Here is an 18715-nt window from a genome sequence, read left to right as displayed (position 1 = left end):
CATCTCAAAAAAGATATAGTGGAATTAGAAAAGGTACAGAGAAGGGTGATGAAAATGATAAAGGGGATGGGACAACTTCCCTATGAGGAAAGGCTTATGTACTTCTGTATCGCTCCATGGTGTGACCACACCTTGAATATTGTGTGAAATTCTGGTTGCTGTATCTTAGTAAAGATATAACAGAATTAGAAAAGGTTCAAAGAAGGGAAACCAAAATGATTAAGGAGATTGAACTCCTCTCATATGAGGGAAAGGCTCAAGAGGTTAGGACTCTTCAGCTTGGAAAAAAAATGACTGAGGGGGGATATGATAGAGGTCTACAAAATACTGAGTGATGTAGAATGGGTAAACCTAAATTGATTCTTTACTCTTTTAAAAAGTACAAAGACTAGGGAACACTCAAGGAAGTGTACTACTTTTAAAATGACCAGGAGGAAATATTTTATCACTCAACGAATAATTGAGCTCGGGAACTCATTGCCAGCAGATGTAGTATCAGCAGTTAGTGTTTCTGGGTTCAAAAAAGGTTTGGACAAGTTTCTAGAGGAAAAGTCTCTAGTCTGATATTGAGATAGACATGGAGAAAGCCATTGCTTGTCCCTGGGATCAGTAGCACGAATCTTGCCACTGTTTGGAATTCTGCCAAGTACTTGTAACCTGAATTAGCCACTGTTGGAAGCAGGATACTGGTCTAGATGGAGCATTGGTCTGACCCATTATGGTTATTATGAAGGGGGTAGGAAGAGATGCAAGGTGAGGAAAATAGGCAGGAATGGAAAGTGATGTGGGGCGTCCCCATGACGCAGATGGAACGACTTTGAAAACTGGATTGGAGGAGAGAACAAGGATTTAGATGGCATTGGATCGGGGGAGATAACTGTGAATGATGGATTCAGTGGGAACTTACAGAATGGCCTGATAGATGTATTTTGAACCTGAATATCTGGGAAGAAAGTACAAGGCAGTGGTAAGAGTGCTTTGGAGATGTGAGAGAGGATGGATTAGAAGGAGGAGCCTTATGGAAGGGGTGAAGGATGTAGAAATGGAGACAGGATGTGTGTAACAGGAAAGGGGCTGAGATTGGTGATGGGATGAAGGCAACAAAGGAGATGAGTACATAAGACATAGAGGTTATGAAGAACCTAGAAAGTCAGGGTTCAAATCTTACATCTGCTACTGACGCTGTTTGTGACCTTGGCCAAGTCATTTAATTCTATTAGTCTTCCACTGCCTCACATACACACTTAAAGCTCTTTGAAGTAGGGGCACATTGTACAACAGTATGGTGGATATTCAAGTATGGTGGATATTCAGTATGGTGGCTGCTATCTGCTAATTTTCAGTGCCACTTAACCAGTTATTGCCGCTGAAAATTAGTAGTTAGCACTTAAGTGAAAGCCAGCTATTTTGGTGGCATTCTGGGGGCAGTTTTGGCACTTGGCCGGTTAAGTGCCAATATTTGTGGCCACTTAAGTTCTGAATATCGGCTTAAGCAGCCATGTCTTAACCAGTGCTGCATAAACCAAATATTCAGCACCAAAGCCTGGATGTGACCCGGCATTGAATATCCAGGAATAACGCCAGCGGCGGTCAACAAAATGTCCACCACCGCTGGCTAAATATTGACCCCCATGATTATTATTAATAATATTATTATTCATAAAGATATAAATGAGGGTCTAGGGAGTGATGGAAAGACCTAGAGAGAAAAATAAGCTGGGAAGATGTGTGAAATGGGAGGGATGGTTGAGGAGGTGTGAGTGAGAGATGGAAAGCTGAGGTAAAAATAGGAAGACTGAAGACTGGGAAGGAAAATGGACTTATGACTGGTGGGATGGAGGAGAGGGGATGTGAAGCAATGAAAGATGTGAAAGATAGCAAGAAGGGTGTCAACCTAAAGCTGGCTTTGTCCAGCTAAATCACTCACCAACTCTGTACAATGGAAAACTTGATGTCCCACCAAAGTTTAGTAGAGCTGGGTCCATCTGTTTCAAAGTTAGGTGTGGGAGGGGAGACATAGGAGAACCCTGCTAGCTTTATCACTGTGTTTTCACAAATTACCAACTTTGAAAAGTGAAGTAGTGAGTTGCCATCTCTGCCGCCACCACCACCACTGTTAGATTTAGCCATTCTAAAGTTATGACAAGACACACAAACAATAATGTACAGGGAGGTTTAATAAAATTTCGTAAGCCTTTCTGTTCTATAGAGTCACACCTAAAATTTGACTCCAGTTTTTATACAGTTTTTAAAATATTATTTGTATTACATTTTCAATTTTGATCCATTTAAGTTTAGTTAAATCAAATTGTCTGTAATCGTAGCAACTTTAAATTTTAAACAGGAGCAAGAGAACTAGAGCCACTAGAGGGAGTCAAATATTCTAAAACCAGAAATGTGATGCACAGCTGTTAGTTGGGGCATGACAAGAGGGAGGAGTAACTGGAAGAATAGGGAAGCCTGGAGGGGATTTTTCTTGACTGGCAGGTAATTTAACTTAAACCATATTTTTCTTCAAGTGAGCATGTCAAAAATGCATTTCTTAGTTTAGGAAGGTTTGATCTGCTAACTGCAGATGCTAATTTTTCCTTGACTAAGTAGAACTGCTGCTTAGAGCTGTCATTACTTCTATCACCACAAACAAGGGACCAACTGGTTTAAACATTGCTGCTTGCAGAGGGGGATCTTGGCTCAGATTCTGCCCTTATAACAAAGGAAAATAGCAACTGTCTTAAGTATATCACATATTGGACCATCTCTGAGAAAAGGTGAATAAAGTCACCAGAAAAGGCGGCTGAGGGGGTGATATGATAGAAGTCTACAAGATAATGAGCGAATTAGAGTGGACAGATATGAAGCGTTTGTTTACACTTTCAAACAACAACAAAACCAGGGGACACAAGATGAAGCTAGAATATGGTAGATTTAAAACAAATAGGAGAGAGTTTTTCTTTACTCAGCATGTAGTTAGACTCTGGAACTCGTTGCCAGAGAATGTAGTGACAGCAGCTGGCCTTACGGAGTTTTAAAGGGTGTTTGGACAGATTCCTGAGGGAAAAGTCCATTGAACATTATTAATTTTTTTTTTTTTTTTTTTTTTTGGGGGGGGGGGGGGGGGGGTTGCCGGGTTCGTGAAGCCTGGATTGGCCGCTGTCGGAGACAGGGTGCTGGGCTTGATGGACCCTTGGTCTTTTCCTAGTATAGCGGTACTTATGTACTTAAACAAAAAATGAGGTGTTATTGAATTCTGTTAGAGTAAACAATTTATAATACAACAGTCCAAACCCCATCCTTTTTATGTGAAAAAATAAAAAAGTTGGAGACGTTCAAACGTAACTTTTGCAGATTAATGACCTATGACATGAAACATCGGCCATTCTCATTATAGTTATGGAAACGTCAACCATTTCTTAGATTGGAAATCAATGACAGGAGAAAAAAAATAAAAAAAGTGGTATTTAAGAATACTGACTTTAAGATAAAGGAAACATTTCTATAACTGGGTGCTTCTAGTTAGATATATCTAACTTCCAATTCTGTAACAGCATGTGTGCCAAGATGCCATTATGGAATGCTGTCATAAGTTGAAAAGAAAAAAAGAAGAGAAAACCCCCATGAATCAAGGCACAGAGCAAAAATGAAAGTAGGGGAGGACCAATACAATTCCAACTCAAGTTAATGACTGGTTATAAATGTCACATTTAAGGCTTATGCTGAAACTAACTCTTAATTAGATTGTAAGCTCTGTCGAGCAGGGACTGTCTCTTCATCAAGTGTACAGCGCTGCGAATGTCTAGTAGTGCTATAGAAATGATAAGTAGTAGTAGTAAGGGTAAAAAGCAATCAGATTAGCACGGGGGCGCCTGCCTCAGGAGTCAACAAATCAGTCCAGATGGGTATGGATATCAGTGTATACAAACTCATGCAGACATTTTACAAGGCTTGTGGAAAAAAAAAAAAAACTAAAATTGTCTTTGGTAATGCAAATACCAACAGAGTTTTCTCCACAAGCCCTGTAAAGTGTCTGCATGAGTTTGTGTATACTGATATCCACACCTATCTGGATTGATCTGTGTCAGGTCCGACTAATAAAAATACTTTTTATTTTTACGTTGGAATTGTATTGGTCCTCTCCTACTTTCATTTTTGTTCTGTGCTAGTGTAGGTCTGCAATGGTACACCTAAAGTTAGGTGTGATCATTTACACCAGATCAATGGCAGGTGTACTTGGGTGCAGGTCAGTGTTCCATGCTAAGAACACAACTGATAGTGTTCTTTAAGTTATGCATGTGAATTGGAGAAACATTTATGTCCCTCTCATTCATCGCCCATGTGTATGGCTCCTTGGAACACGCTAAAGTACTTAGGAATTACCTTATAGAAAGGTATGTAGCACACTTAGGCACACTGTTGTCCCTAGGCAGAAATATTTGGATTGGCAATAGTGGGCAAGTTAGGTATAGAGGATGGCAAGTCAAAATGACATTTCCACACATTATACCCTTCTTCACCCCCCCCCCCCCATTTTTAAATTAGTAATACAAGACACCAGGTCATTCTATACAGAAAGAAACCCTCCACACTCCAGCCAGTTTCACTTACTCTGTAAAATTGCCATTATAATTCATAGCATCTTTCAACAAATTCTTCTGTGGGAGTGAAGTCTGAATTCTCTATAGCATTGGACAGAATCTCAATATAAACCCTGAAATTCCAGTTGTGTATCAAAAACTCCATATTACCCAACAAAGTAGCTATTCCCCTACAACTCATCATACAAAAAATATTCAAATTGTGATCGTAATCATCAGAAATAGCACATGCTCCTTCCAATGCCAGACATTTTGTTTAAAGCGGACAGGTTTTTGTTTGTTTTGCAGTTGTATAGGATATGGAGACCACTTGTTCTGGGCATTTTTATTTTAGGTGATGAGGGCTGACTTTGGCATTCATTGACCCAGAACCTACTTTCAAATAGTGCCAGACACTTTGCAAAATAACACAAAACCCTGCAAAAAGACACTGAAAACCTATGCAGAAAATGTAACCATAGCCCTAACCCCACTATGAAAAGATGAGTGCTATAAATAGTACACTGGGCCCTGTAGCACCAATATACCTGCTATTGGGAAACTAGAATAAGCTGGACTGTTACAGACTCCTAAATACACCATGTTAGCAGAATCTATTACCTTAGTCACATATGCAGAAGATGGACAGACCCTCACCTGATACAAAATAGGGAACCATAAAAAACAGAGACAAAAACTGAAATGGAGACCTTCAAGAAACCAGACTCTATAAACACTGATTTTCAACCTTTTTCATCTTGTGGCACACTAACAAGGTGCAAAAATTGTCAACCATCAGTTTTTTAAGGATATATATTTTGTCATTTAACAGACAAGTATTAAGATTGTGTTTAAAGTTCAATAGTTAAATTTGTAATCGTGTTATCTTTGTAGTCAAATATTTTTATTGAAGACACAAGTTAGCAAACGGGCAACAATACATAAATTAGTCACAAATAACATGCATTCAAAAATTTTTTAAAGCAGATCCCCTCCCTCCCTCACTCCACCCCACCCACCCACCCACCACAATGCTGATAGTGGTCAAATCCCTTCACCACAACAAATCTGTAAGTCTGTAGGCCATTTGGTGATGGGCGATGTATCAAATGTAATAAAATAAATAACTTCCTTCATAGTAGACTCCCACCAGGCGCACATTTATACAACAATCTCCTTAATGACAAACTAATGAGATTATACCAAATGGACATAATCTGAACTGAGTAGCCCCTTGAGTATTGTATTTGGTAAATACATCGCTGTTCTCGGAGCATGTCCCACAACCACTAAAACAGGCAGTGAGTTCATCCAGTCCTCAAGGGAAATGGATTAGAATAGTACCACCTGTCATCAGCCAGTTTCTCAACTTTCTTTTTGATGGGAAGTTTGAGAAATTGTGCTTATAAACAATTGATATCACAGGAGGTTTCAATCCAAGGCAATTAGGGTTCCAAACAGAGCATGGGACTGAGACAGTAGTAACCTTTCTGTTTAATCATATATGGCTTAGTTTAGACAAGAGTAAGGATGTTGTACTACTTTTAGTAGATCTAACAGCAATGTTACTGTAAATTGTTTTCATCAGTGTAGTTTGTGGTGGCAGTTGCATATCTTCACAAGCAAGGCTGTCCAATTTTTTCATCCAGACCTCAAGTCTTTAACCCTCACAGCCTGCAAATTGAACAGTTTATAGCTTCTACACTTGGCGTTCCACAGCCCATCCAGGCCATCTTGATAGCTGATCAGAAGCCTTCCACTAGACAAATGTATGCTTGCAAATAGAAATGATTGAGTCTGGTGCTTTTCTACACCCATGACCCTATTATGTGTCCTGTACAGTGATTCTACAGTATCTATACCACTTGCTTCATCTTGGCCTTCAAAGCTGTTCTATAAGTGTCCATCTCAGTGCACTGTTTCTTATCATACTCCAGTAGATAATCTTTCATCTTCACAATCACAGCTGGTTGCTTGTTTTATGAAAGGCCTACTTCCTGTCCATTACAGAAGCCCTCTGTGCTTTGGGTCCAGATTTAGCCCTGTCTTCCATCATGAAGTCTCCTTTAAACCTCAAGAAAGAGTGTCTCTGAAATTCCCATCATGGAAAGTGTTTTTCCGAGTAGCAATCACTTTTGCTAGTGACACCTAGAACAATTAGTGAACTTCAGGCATTGGAATTATACGAACCATATACCCTGTTCCATCATCACAAAGTTATCCTTTGGACATGTCCCAAATTTTTACCAAAGTTTATCACACCTTTCCACCTGAATGAAAAAATAGTGCATCCCACTTTCTGGCTGAAGCCTCATGCAAATGCTCAAGAAGGCCCTTCATACTCTAGATTGTAAAAAGGCTGTCGTCACCTGTTACTTAAAGAAACTGCATCATTGCAAATGTAAACTCAACTGTTTGTTTTTATTAAATTCAAATAGGACTAGTATGCCAGTTGCAAAAGAATTCTAGCAAACTGACTGGTCTCTTTTATACAATTATGCTATGAACAAACAGATATTTCTTTCAACTCCAAGGGCAAATCTTATCAGTTACAAGCTACTGCAGTTGCAGTGGTTCTCCTGAAGTCTGCCTTGCCGATTATCATCGGCAAAGCAGCAACATGGTCTTCCCTTCATACTTTCACTTCACATTCTTTTTTTTTTTTTGTTACATTTGTACCCCGCGCTTTCCCACTCATGGCAGGCTCAATGCGGCTTACATGGGGCAATGGAGGGTTAAGTGACTTGCCCAGAGTCACAAGGAGCTGCCTGTGCCTGAAGTGGGAATTGAACTCAGTTCCTCAGTTCCCCAGGACCAAAGTCCACCACCCTAACCACTAGGCCACTCCTCTCTCCCTGTGGTCTGCCATTTCTCCTTCTCCTCCCTGTCCACAATCTGGCACCTCTCCCCTAAATCTCAAACTGCCCTCCCCATCCTACCTTCAGACTCATGCCTGAGATCCCCTGCAGCTTTCCTTCTCTGGCGCCCTGCCCCCTCTGATACAACTTATCTCCCTCGACCATGTCCCGCCCTGCCATAGTGAAGCTGTGGGGCCTGTCACAGGCGACCTCAAAGACGAGTTTGAGAATGAGGGAGAAGTGCTGGACTGGGGCTGTGGGTTTGAGAATGAGGGGAAATACTGGAGATGGGAGTTTGATGATGAGGAAGAGGTGGTGGACTGGGGGGTTGAGAATGAGGGGAAAATGCTGTGGATGGGGGTTTGAGAATGAGGAAGAGGAACTGGTCTGGGGGTGGGGGAGTGTGAGAAGAATAATAAAACTTTATTTCTAACCTTCTCTATCTGAAATATTCTAAGCAGGGAACAAAGATACATACAAAGTAAAATATATCAATACAAATCAAACAACATAAATCATTCAACATTAATACAGAGTCATTCATTACCAAAAAGCAAATCAGCATCATTAATCTAATAACCCATATGCTTGGACAAACATATGAGTTTTTAGTTCTTTCTTAAACTGAGCAATAGTCTGCACAGAGTGAAGTTCAACAGGCAAAGCATGCTGTATCAGGGAGGGCACAGAGGGAGATAAGTGCTGCGTCAGGGAGGGCAGTTAGGGAAGAGAGAGATCCAGTGAGGTGGGTGAAGAAGAGAGGGGGCATGGAGAGGGAAAGGGGTGCTGGATGGGGGGAGAGGAGAGAGGTACTAGAACATATGGGGAAAGGAGGAGGAGAAGAGACGGTACCACAGAGGAAAATGAGTGAAATGTTGCACATATACGGGAGGGACGAGGGGAGACATTATGCACATAAAGCGAAGAGGAGAGACAGGCTGCATATAAAGGGAATGGAAGGGAAGAGGGGGGACAGGCTCTACATGAAGGGAATAGGGGGAGACAGGCTGCATGAGAAAGGAAGAGGGGAGACAGGCTGCAAATGAAGGGAAGCGAGTGGGAAAACAAGATAGATTTGAGAAGGAGGCAGAGAAATTGAAGAAAGATCAGTGCCATAGGGCAGGAGTTGAGAAAAGAAATAGCAAATGGAAAGGAGACCCTAGAATCAGAGTTAAGAGTCACACAGAGGAAAGCAGAACCAAAGAATGGGAACAAGATGATTGCAATAATGGAATCACTGGACTGCAAAGATAGGAAAAATGATTTTATTTTCAGTTTAGTGGTTATGTTAGTGTTGAGAATTTATATCTCTCGATTTTATTTTCAGTTTAGTGGTTATGTTAGTGTTGAGAATTTATATCTCTCGATTTTATTTTGCACTGTACAGGAGGACATGCATTTCTTTCTATTTCTCTGGTGTTACACGACATACAGAGTCTGGTAGCTCTATTTTCAGATTTTGTCTGCATGTTTTTTGCAATTCCCTATTTTGTATCAGGTGAGAGTCATGTTCTGTGTCTGCAACTGATGTGAACGATTTGTGTCCAGGGCCGTGCCGATGCGGTAAGCGGGGTAAGCGCCGCAGGGGGCCGCTGCGTGCTTACTCTGCCCTCCCGCTCCCATGTAGGAACTGCCCGCCCTCTTCTCCCCCCCAAGATCCCGTTCCTTTTTTTTTCTTTTAAATTTACCTTCCTCCGGCAGCGCAGCATCAGTGAAGGAGGCGGTGCTCCCAGTCCCGACGTCAAGGATGACGTCAGAAGAAGGCGGGGCAGTGAGCAGCGAACAAGGGAAGGCTAGAGACGTCGGGACTGGGAGCGCCGCCTCCTTCACTGACGCTGCGCTGCCGGAGGAAGGTAAATTTAAAAGAAAAAAAAAGGAACGGGATCTTGGGGGGGAGAAGAGGGCGGGGCAGTTCCTACATGGGAGCGGGAGGGCAGGGGAGAGAGGGGAATCGCTGCCTTGGAGCCAGGCAGGTGCGGGGAGGGGGGGGCGCCAACTGGTAGTCTGCAGGGGGGCGCCAGGGACCCTTGGCTCGGCCCTGTTTGTGTCTGTGTAGGAATCTTTTTCCAGTTTCCCAGTAGCAGGTATACTGGTGCTTTAATGTATTTCAGTAGCATAATTAAATGAAATAGCTACTTCTGAAGATTACAGGTATGGGTGTGGATGGGGGAGATTACTTGCAGGGATGGAACGGATCTTAGTGGGGACATGCGGATATGGGTTAGATTCCAGTGGTGTGCCTTGACAATTTTTGCAGTTTATAAGTATGCTGGGAGATGTAAAAGGTTGAAAACTACTGCTTAAGAGAGAGTAGATAAAGAAGGTCTTAAAAAGTGTACTCTATTGGTTTCCTTTGTTTTTTTTAAGATAAAGATTCTGTTGTGGCTTTATTTGTAAGAGAATTCATGAGGAGGCAGCAGTTAATTTGCTGTTTGGCTGTAAATGGGTGGTTAAGTTTCAGAATTATTCTTAACATCTATAAACCTTCCCAACTCCATTTTCTTTTTTTTTTTTTTTTTAAGGATAGCGGAGTCAGTTTTCAAGACATTCCTAGTGGTTTAGTACTAACTGGTTTCAGTCTTTGCTCTTATTTCCTTAGTCAACCTCTCATTTCTTTACTTGGCTTCCCACTAATGTGGACTACTAAGGGGTCCTTTCACTAAGCTACACTAACAGTTTCACATGCATTAAAAGCCCATAGGAATTGTTGGGGTCTGCTATAATGGGCGTCTTATCATTTAGCACATGCTAATCATTAATGCGCACTAAATCCATTAGCACACCTTAGTAAAAGGACTTCTTTTGTTATCTTTTCTGATAATCTGATGTTAATTATATTTTATTTCCTTTTCAAGTGTGTGGTTATGGTATGCACCGTAATTAATTAGATCTGCCCCTCCCGTTTGGGCAGCGGAAGCCAGGGGCTCTCTCTAGTAAATAATTTGCGTGTTCCCACCACCTATTCTGATCCCATGCTCCCCCAGACTGCTCTTACACAGTCCAGGAATTAATGAACTCCATAATCAGAAGGACTCGCTGGGATATAAGAAGATAGTTTATTTCAATCTTACCAATAGCAGTACAGGCAAATCAGGTATTCGTATGGTTTGAACAGCAGTCCATGACACGTCCTCTCTCTCTCTGACCTTCTGGAGTCTTCTGCTGTCTTCTGATTTAATACCCCTCAGACTGTTCCTTATATACTATTTTAACCCTATTCATTTCAATGGACCCCAGCTTTGTCACCAGGGTTCTTGGCCCTTTTCAGTTTGATCAAAATGACTTCACATACTATCTAGCTCCAAGTATAATCAAGATATGCTCAGAGCGCATCTTATTAGATGACTTTGCATGTTCCCCAAACTTTCCCTTAGCCTCCTCCTTTGGGTGTTCTCACCCGGGATACAGCTGACCCAGTACTATCTCTACATAACCATAGCAACTCTTGTTCATGACGTCTTGCAGGTGCCAGTACCAGAGCAAATGCCCCCCTCCCTTGCCAGCTCAGCACTTGCTATAGTGAAATGTGTGTCAAAGGTGATCTCTGATTTTTACAAGCTAGCTCTCTTTTGTATCAGAGATGATTTTGATTTTAAGAAGCCTAGCTCTTATTATGAGCCATTGGCCTGTATTTTTACTGAGAGCAAGGGCTAGCAAGGCTAACATATTTCTTCATTCCCCTCTTGCCGAACCCCCCCCCCCCCCCAGGAGGGGTCGGCACACATGACTACTAGTGGGTGTGGCCGTGCTTTCCAGAGGGCTCTTAGAGTTCTGTGGGGAGGAATGTATAGGGTTGAGGTGACAGGGGTGCTCTGGCACAATAAGGGACAAGGCCATAGCAAGAGTCAGTATGTGGATATATAATTATATGCTGGATGAAAGGCAGCATTAGGTTTCCCCTTTTATCATAACCAACCCAAGGGGTCTAACTATCCTAGACCTACCCCTCTAGGGTAGAGTGAGACTTGGAAATATGTGAAGTCAATTAAGTCTACGTACCATACAATGGAATCAATGAGGCTGAGTGTATATGATTATAATTAACTAATATATCATGATTACAAAGCTGATGTTGGAAGGCGGGGGAAAGAAAATTTTCAATCAAAGTTTATCATTAGTCAAACTTTGAATGTGAAAATATAGCTAAAACTGGTGTTAAAGAGGGCAGAAATATTTCATTTTAGCATTTAAAAAGGATTAATATTGGCCAAATAATGAATAACTACTGCAAACTCATGAGCATTATAATTACAAGTATTGCAAAGGCTAAGCTGTGGGTGTCATAGGCCTACATTATATATGAAGGGCCTGCTGCTTAACCTGCAGTAGTCTTATAATTATGGGCAAGATAATAGTTTTGCCATTATCTTGCTCATAATTACAAAACTATTATCTTACCAATATGGTGGAGATGTCAAGTTCTTCTTAATATTATCCTCTAGACAAACACTTCCCTTTTGTAATTTTTATTATTATTACTGCTCAAAAAAGTGACACCATTTATTGAATAAGGGTTTTCATTCTTTTTCACACAAGGAAACTTAGTCATTGAACAAATCAAAATATATACTTTTTTCCAAGTTATTTATTGAGTGGGGTTGTCTTTCTCTCATTAGGGTTAGGGTAGTATCTAACTGGGTTTAGATGTACCTATCTGATTGTTTAATATTGATGAGTATTGCTGAATTATGTATGTACTAGTGGAATCTACCTAGAAGTTTACAAAGAATGGGATATAAATTCATCAAATAAATACACTTTGAAATCATCAAATAAATACATTTTGAAAATTATGCTAAAATACAGAGTATTCAAGATCATTCACAAACTTTTTATCTCAAAATTGTATACTTGTGACTTTTCAACTTTTGCTTTAAGAAAAATGTTTTGATGGTCACTAATTTTGTGCTTTTCTTCTTGTTTGGAAAACTCCATTCAAGATATTTATTTATTTATGAACATTTATACCCCATTTTTTTCCACTTGAAGCAGACTCTCAGGCTGTCAATCACATTCCTCCTCTGTGACTCCCCCCCACCAACATGAAGTTGAGTAGACAGTACAGTTGCCAACTTTTTCAAAAGAGAAACCTGCCGCCTCCAAGGTCCATTCTCTTGCCTCTTCCTACCCCATGCTCTGCCTGTGCCCTGCCCCTGTTCTGCCTCTAGCAAGTGCTGTAATGCATGCTTCATCTGCAGGCCAATCAAAATGGGTAGAGTACTAGAGATTGCACCCTTCAGGCCCCATTGAGCCATAATGTCCTCCTCAGATGCCTATTATATACATGCTCCTCAATATAGTATTAAATCCAAACATATTTAGAGATATGAAAAACATTTTGCCCCTTCGTAATTTCCCCTATTATTGTATATATGACACATTGAACGGTTTTTGATCCTTAAAATGTAATATTAGACGTAACAGTTACATTTACATCATTTATTTAAAGAACAAAGTTATCCAACATTCATAACTGTCCTCTAAACTTTATAATGGTTTATACCACCTTTAGCAGCAGAAATTGCAATCAAATTCTTCCTGTAATTTGATATCTGTCGTTTACATTGCTGTTGAGAAATCTTAGCTTACTTTTTGCTGAATTCAGATACATTTGTAGGTTTTCATACATGAACTGCTTGTTTCAGGTCTTGCCACACAGCATCACTACTGGGTTCAAGTCAGGACTTTGACTAGGCCAATACAACATTTTTATTTTGTTTCCCCTCAGCTATTCAGAAGTAGACTTGTTGTTGTACTTTGGATTCTTGTCTTGCAGTATATTCCAATCATGCTTCAGCTTCATCTCACAAACAGATGACCGGATATTCTCCTTAAGAATTTTCTTTTCTGATACAGTTCAGAATTAATGGTTCCTTCAATAGTGGCAAGTTTTCCAGGTCCTGAGGCGGCAGTGTGTCCACCTACCATCACACTACCACCAACATGTTTGACTGTTGGTATATTCTTACTGTGTTACAGTATTACAAGCATGAAAACAGAAGAAGGAAACACCCTCACAATTCCACCAAGAAAACCAGAGCAGTTAGGAAAATAGAATACAACAAAAAGAAACCTTGTATATAAATATATCCTGTAATGTTCCAGCAAAATAGATGTCCAATGTAAACAGTCAGCTACAATTTATTTATTTATTTATTTATTGTTCACTTATATCCCACATTTTCCCACTCATGCAGGCACAATGTGGCTTACAAACATTAAATAAAATACAGAATAGGAAAACTTAGAAGAATATACAAGGAGTATGCAGGGGGAGAAGCATCTAACAGGGTGAACTAGCAGGGTAGGAGCCAGGGAGGGTGCATCAAGCAGCATTATAAAGTGAGGAGTAGGTCTTGGCAAAGAAGTAGGTCTTCAACAACTTCTTGAAGAGAGCGTGGTCCGCTTGAGTTTTAAGGTGTTGCGGGAGAGAATTCCAGTGCTTAGGACTCCAATAGCAGAAAGATGAGGCGACGATCCTCTTGTACTTGACACCCTTACAGTTTGGGAAGTGAAGGTGGAGGAAGGAACGAGCAGCAGGGTTGGCATTCCTGGGCGGGAGGTCGATCAAGGAGTGCATATACTTCGGGGAAAACCCATAGATAATTTTATGGGTCAAGGAGCAGAGTTTAAAGGCAATGCGCTCCTGAACAGGCAGCCAGTGTAATTTGAACCGTAAGGGTTCGGCATGTGCAAAGCATTGCTCTCTCAGGATGAGTCTCGCAGCAGTGTTCTGAACTGTTTGGAACCTTTTCAACAGAGAGGCCTGGCAGCCCGCGTAAATACCACTGCAATAGTCCAAGTGGGAGAGGACAAGCCAGTGGACAAGTGTGCGGAACAAATCTCTAGGAAGGAAGTATCTGATACGCCGAAGCCTCCACATGGCGTGAAACACTTTTTTGGTGACCAAGTGAACATGATTGTCCAGTTGGAGGTGTATGTCCAGTTGCACTCCTAAAGGCCGCAGGCTTGTGGCAATCGGAAGGACAGAGCCCAATACTGGGAGCACCGTGTCAATTACTGGAGTGTGGATGGACGAGAGGATGAGACACTGTGTTTTTTCCTTGTTTAATTTGAAACGGAAGACCTGAGCCCAATGTTCTAAGCTGGAGAAGCAGGCATCAATGAGGTGAACAATTTCTGACACGGTGGTGCGAAAGGGAATGTAGACTGTAATATCGTCGGCATAGATGAAAGGGTTAAGGTCCAGTTTTGCGAGAGCAGCAGCTAAAGGCATCAACATAATATTGAATAAGGCTGGTGAAAGTGGGGAGCCCTGCGGAACCCCACAGGAGGCCTTCCACGGATCAGAAGTAACCGAGTTCACTGAGACCTGGTAAGTTCTTGTTGTTAAAAAGCCCGCGAACCAGTGTAAGACAGGACCTCCTATACCAAAAGAGTCCAGCAGATGAAGCAAGATTTCATGGTCCACCATATCGAAGGCACTAGACATGTCAAATTGAAGCAGTAACACCTTCCGACCAATGGATAGCTCTTGCTTAAAGTTAGATAAGAGGGTGACCAGGACAGTCTCGGTGCTATATTGAGCTCGGAAACCAGACTGAGAGGGGTGTAGGATATCGAAGGCAGTCAGGAAGTCGTTGAGCTGGACGTTGACCATACTCTCCATTAACTTGGTAACTAGGGGAATCGAAGCCACTGGGCGATAGTTAGAGACGACGTCTGGTTTAATCTTTAGATTATTCGGAACAGGGGTGAGAAGGATATTACCATGGCCTGGCGGGAAAGATCCAGCCCTTAACATGAAGTTGAGGTAAGTAGTCAGATCTTCAACAAAACACTTCGGTGCAGCTTTCAGGAGATGAGTCGGACAAACATCCAATCTACAGGGTTTGTTGGAGAACTTAAGTAAAGCAGCGGTTACCTTGTCAAGTGATAAGCGGGTGAATTTGGTCCAAATGCGATCTGCCGGGCAGACACCCGTTGGCATAGTCAAAGATTCCAGGAAGTCGTCCACATCAGAGAGGCAGCTCACAGTTGAAGACCGTAGGGTCAGTATTTTCTCATTGAAATAAATTGCAAGTTGGGAAGCAGAAGGAAGATCAGCACTGGAGAATTCTAGAGTACAGGTATCAAGGAAAGTTTATCAGCTGGTGTATCTTTGTGATGTCCCGGCCAGCAGACTGTAGCATAGCGGAAAAGTACTTTCGCTTTGCTTGACGGATGGCATACTTATACCTGCGGTGACTGGCTTTCCAAGCACCCAACGCAACATCCGACTTCCGCTTACGCCAGGCTCTTTCCAGACGTCTAGTCTCTGTTTTTAAGGCTCTGAGATCAGCCGAGAACCAGGGTGTAGAGTTGCGGATGTGGGAAGTCTTGAGATGGGTAGGTGCAATATGGTCCAGCACAACCTTGCAGTGGTTCTTCCAGTCAGAGAGATAGGTTGGCGTGGTTGGCTGCAAGTCCAACGGTGGCATACAGGATCAGACTCAACATGGCCATGTTTTGACAAGCTGCCTGCATCAGGAGTCATAAATCCAATAGTTATGTCACCCAGGTCTAGTTGTAAGCGTCTAAGGATAATGATTCTAAACAAGGCAAACGTCAAGGGAGCTTCAGTGTATAGACGGTCGAGAAGTTTCAGAATTTGCTTATGCTAGATGTAATGGGATCTGTATTGACCAAAGAGTTCCACTCTGTCCATAATCTCAAAAGGCTTAGGGATCAATCAGGTATGGTTCTACAAATATGAGATCAGCATTGATGTTACTTTTGCATAGTAGCAGTTTCCATATTGGTACTCTGCCATGAATCCCATTTTTACCCAGTCTTTTTTACTATGGAGTCATGAACCCTGACTTTAGCTGAAGCTTCAGTTTTTTGGATGATGAACTGGGATGTTTTGTGACTTCTGGATTAGTTGTCACTGTACTGTTGGAGTGATTTTGCTGGGAAGCTTTACCACTATCGTTTGGTATAGTGGCTTTCACTGTGATTTGGTGGAGACCCAGAACTTTAGAAATGGCTTTGCAGCCCTTTCTAGACTGAGATATTTCAACAACTTTTTTCTCAACTCTTCTGGAACTTCCCTGTGACTGTGGAATAGTGTTCTCATAGATACTTTGTAGTGACTACTTCACTGTTATGGTAAGGTTCAACATGTTGTGAATTTTAAATTCAACAGGGCTGGTTAAAATCAAGTCTGGCTGTGTTCAGTCAGCTGAATCTATCAATTAAATTTGGTCAGTTGGTTGATTAAATAAAGGGACAGTTACTTTTTTCACATGGGTGATATGGTGTTGGATAACTGTGCCTTAGTAACTGCTAAGTGTTTACGCAAACTTCCTTTGTCTAATATTTTTTGTTTATTCAGTACATATAGCAAACAAATCAGAATATTGAAGAGACTAAAACATTTCATTCACATTCTCTCCTTGTATGCCAGCTTCAACAGTATTAATATTATTTGTATACCATATAAATTGCATCAGAGTATGCTAACATTTGGAGGAAAAAGCTTCAGAGCCCCATCTTATCCTCTTAAAGTAATTAAGACTTTTTGGGGTGAATCACTGGCATAGGAAAACTCCAGCGACAGCACTAAAAATGCCAAGCAATGTTTCATTTACTAACTCCTAATAAGACTTAGCTTTCAAAAAAAGTGCTCAGGAAATGTCACTCTGAAAACCCCCACTGGCTGTGGCCAACGTTTCACCAAAGGCTGTTTCAAGTGAACCCTTAAAACGCTGTTAAGTAAGCAGTGCGGGAATGCTGACTGATTGGACTCCTACAACCATCTCTAACATTGATCTCTTCCTTCCAATTTCTTCCATTTACTTTTTTTGCTTTGGTATTCAGAGTTCACTCCTTTAATATCCCTCTTTACTGTATCTACCTACAGCTTTCTCTTTCCCTCACCCCAGCTCTGCCTTTCTCTATCACTGTCTCCTTCCTTATTCCTCTGTATTTCACTACCTCTAACATCTCCCTCCTGCTCCTCCTTATCCAGCCTGTCCCCTCTGTTTTTCTCTCCCACTGTTCAGAATCTTCCCCCCCCCCCAAGTGCAGTGCAGGCTCGGGTAATCAGAGTGATTCAGTTCACTTTTTAATTGCAAGTCCTGAGTAAAATAAAACCATCTGTTATCTGCTGATTTTCAGCTGGTAGTATAAAGTTTGTTGTTAACAAAATTAGATTGCCATAATATATACAGGTCTAACACAGGTAAGATGTAAGGCACTACAAGAGAAATGTGGATGCCTGAAAAGCTTTTTTGTTCCATAGGCCCTAGGCCAGACATGAAGATGACCTTGTTTACTTTTTTTTGCAGGATGCAGGTGCAGCAGTCCTGTTTCCCTAAAGTCACAGCGCCACCGCGAGATGAGTTGCCACAGAAGTCTTCAGCACTGCCACTGGACCAGGTGATCTTGCCAGAGGACAGTCCCACCATGAATTTAATGAGCCAGAAAAGCAAGAATCATAAAAGGAATAGAAACCATAAATATAGCACAAACGTTACAATATGATACATGTGGCCAGTATTATAAATAAACCCAGACCAACTGTTCAATATGTCCTACATTACCCACTAAGATCATCATACGACACTTGACCCCAACCCTGTTAGTCTAACCCATTCTAGCTATCATTTACTTATCATTAGGGAAAAGCCAGATTTTCAGGTTTGTTTGTTTTTTTTCTAAACAAGTTATGATTTCATTCCTTCATCAGTTGTGTGGGAAGATGGTTCCACATAATTGTTTATCGTTTAATAAAATTTGCTGTACCACCTGGGTGTGTATGTGATCCCGATGGTTTACAAATTCACAGATACCCCCCCCCCCCCCCCATCATGTTGGGAACCAATCCCAGCAGTATCTTATTTGCAGTCTGTATTAATTTACATTTCTTAATAGAATCTCCAAAGAAAGATCAGATTGAATGTAAAGCCCAATTATGCATTTTAAAAGGATTGTTCTGGGAAGGGTAGCATTGAGGTGATCATATTTGGGTTTTTCAGAATCTCAAGTGGGTGTCTAGGAGCCATGAAGGTAATTGAGAAGGGCATAAGGCTAAAGATTTGCCTATGGCATCCATTACCCTTCTACTGGCCCTGCTATGATTTCCATTTTTCTTGGACTCTTGTAGCGTCATGATTGCACTATGGAGCTTTACTTTATCCTTTTTATCCACACAGAGCTAGACCAATGCCTCATCTGCAAGGAGCAGAAGCATCATCTATCAAACTGGCCCTAGGGAAGCATTAGAAGAAGCACGTTGAAGTTCCAGTTTTCTCTGCAACTGGGACACCAGCCATTGGTGTG

At 41.4% G+C, this 18715-nt stretch overlaps 1 protein-coding gene across 1 annotated transcript in view; it reads left to right on the top strand.

Moving 5' to 3' along the window:
- Positions 1-18705, top strand: part of LOC115477820 (cat eye syndrome critical region protein 2-like) — a 77294-nt gene extending 58589 nt beyond the window's left edge. The window contains 2 exon segments of the mRNA XM_030214912.1: positions 17722-17812; positions 18589-18705. Coding sequence (XP_030070772.1) covers positions 17722-17812; positions 18589-18594 — 97 coding nt within the window. The 3' untranslated portion in view covers positions 18595-18705.
- The last annotated feature ends 10 nt before the right edge of the window (positions 18706-18715 follow it).

The sequence above is a fragment of the Microcaecilia unicolor genome, chromosome 9 (genome assembly GCF_901765095.1).
Source record: "Microcaecilia unicolor chromosome 9, aMicUni1.1, whole genome shotgun sequence".
Lineage (NCBI taxonomy): Eukaryota > Metazoa > Chordata > Amphibia > Gymnophiona > Siphonopidae > Microcaecilia > Microcaecilia unicolor.
The sequence above is the reverse complement of the archived record's forward strand: the minus strand, read 5'-3'. Positions and strand labels throughout refer to the sequence as shown.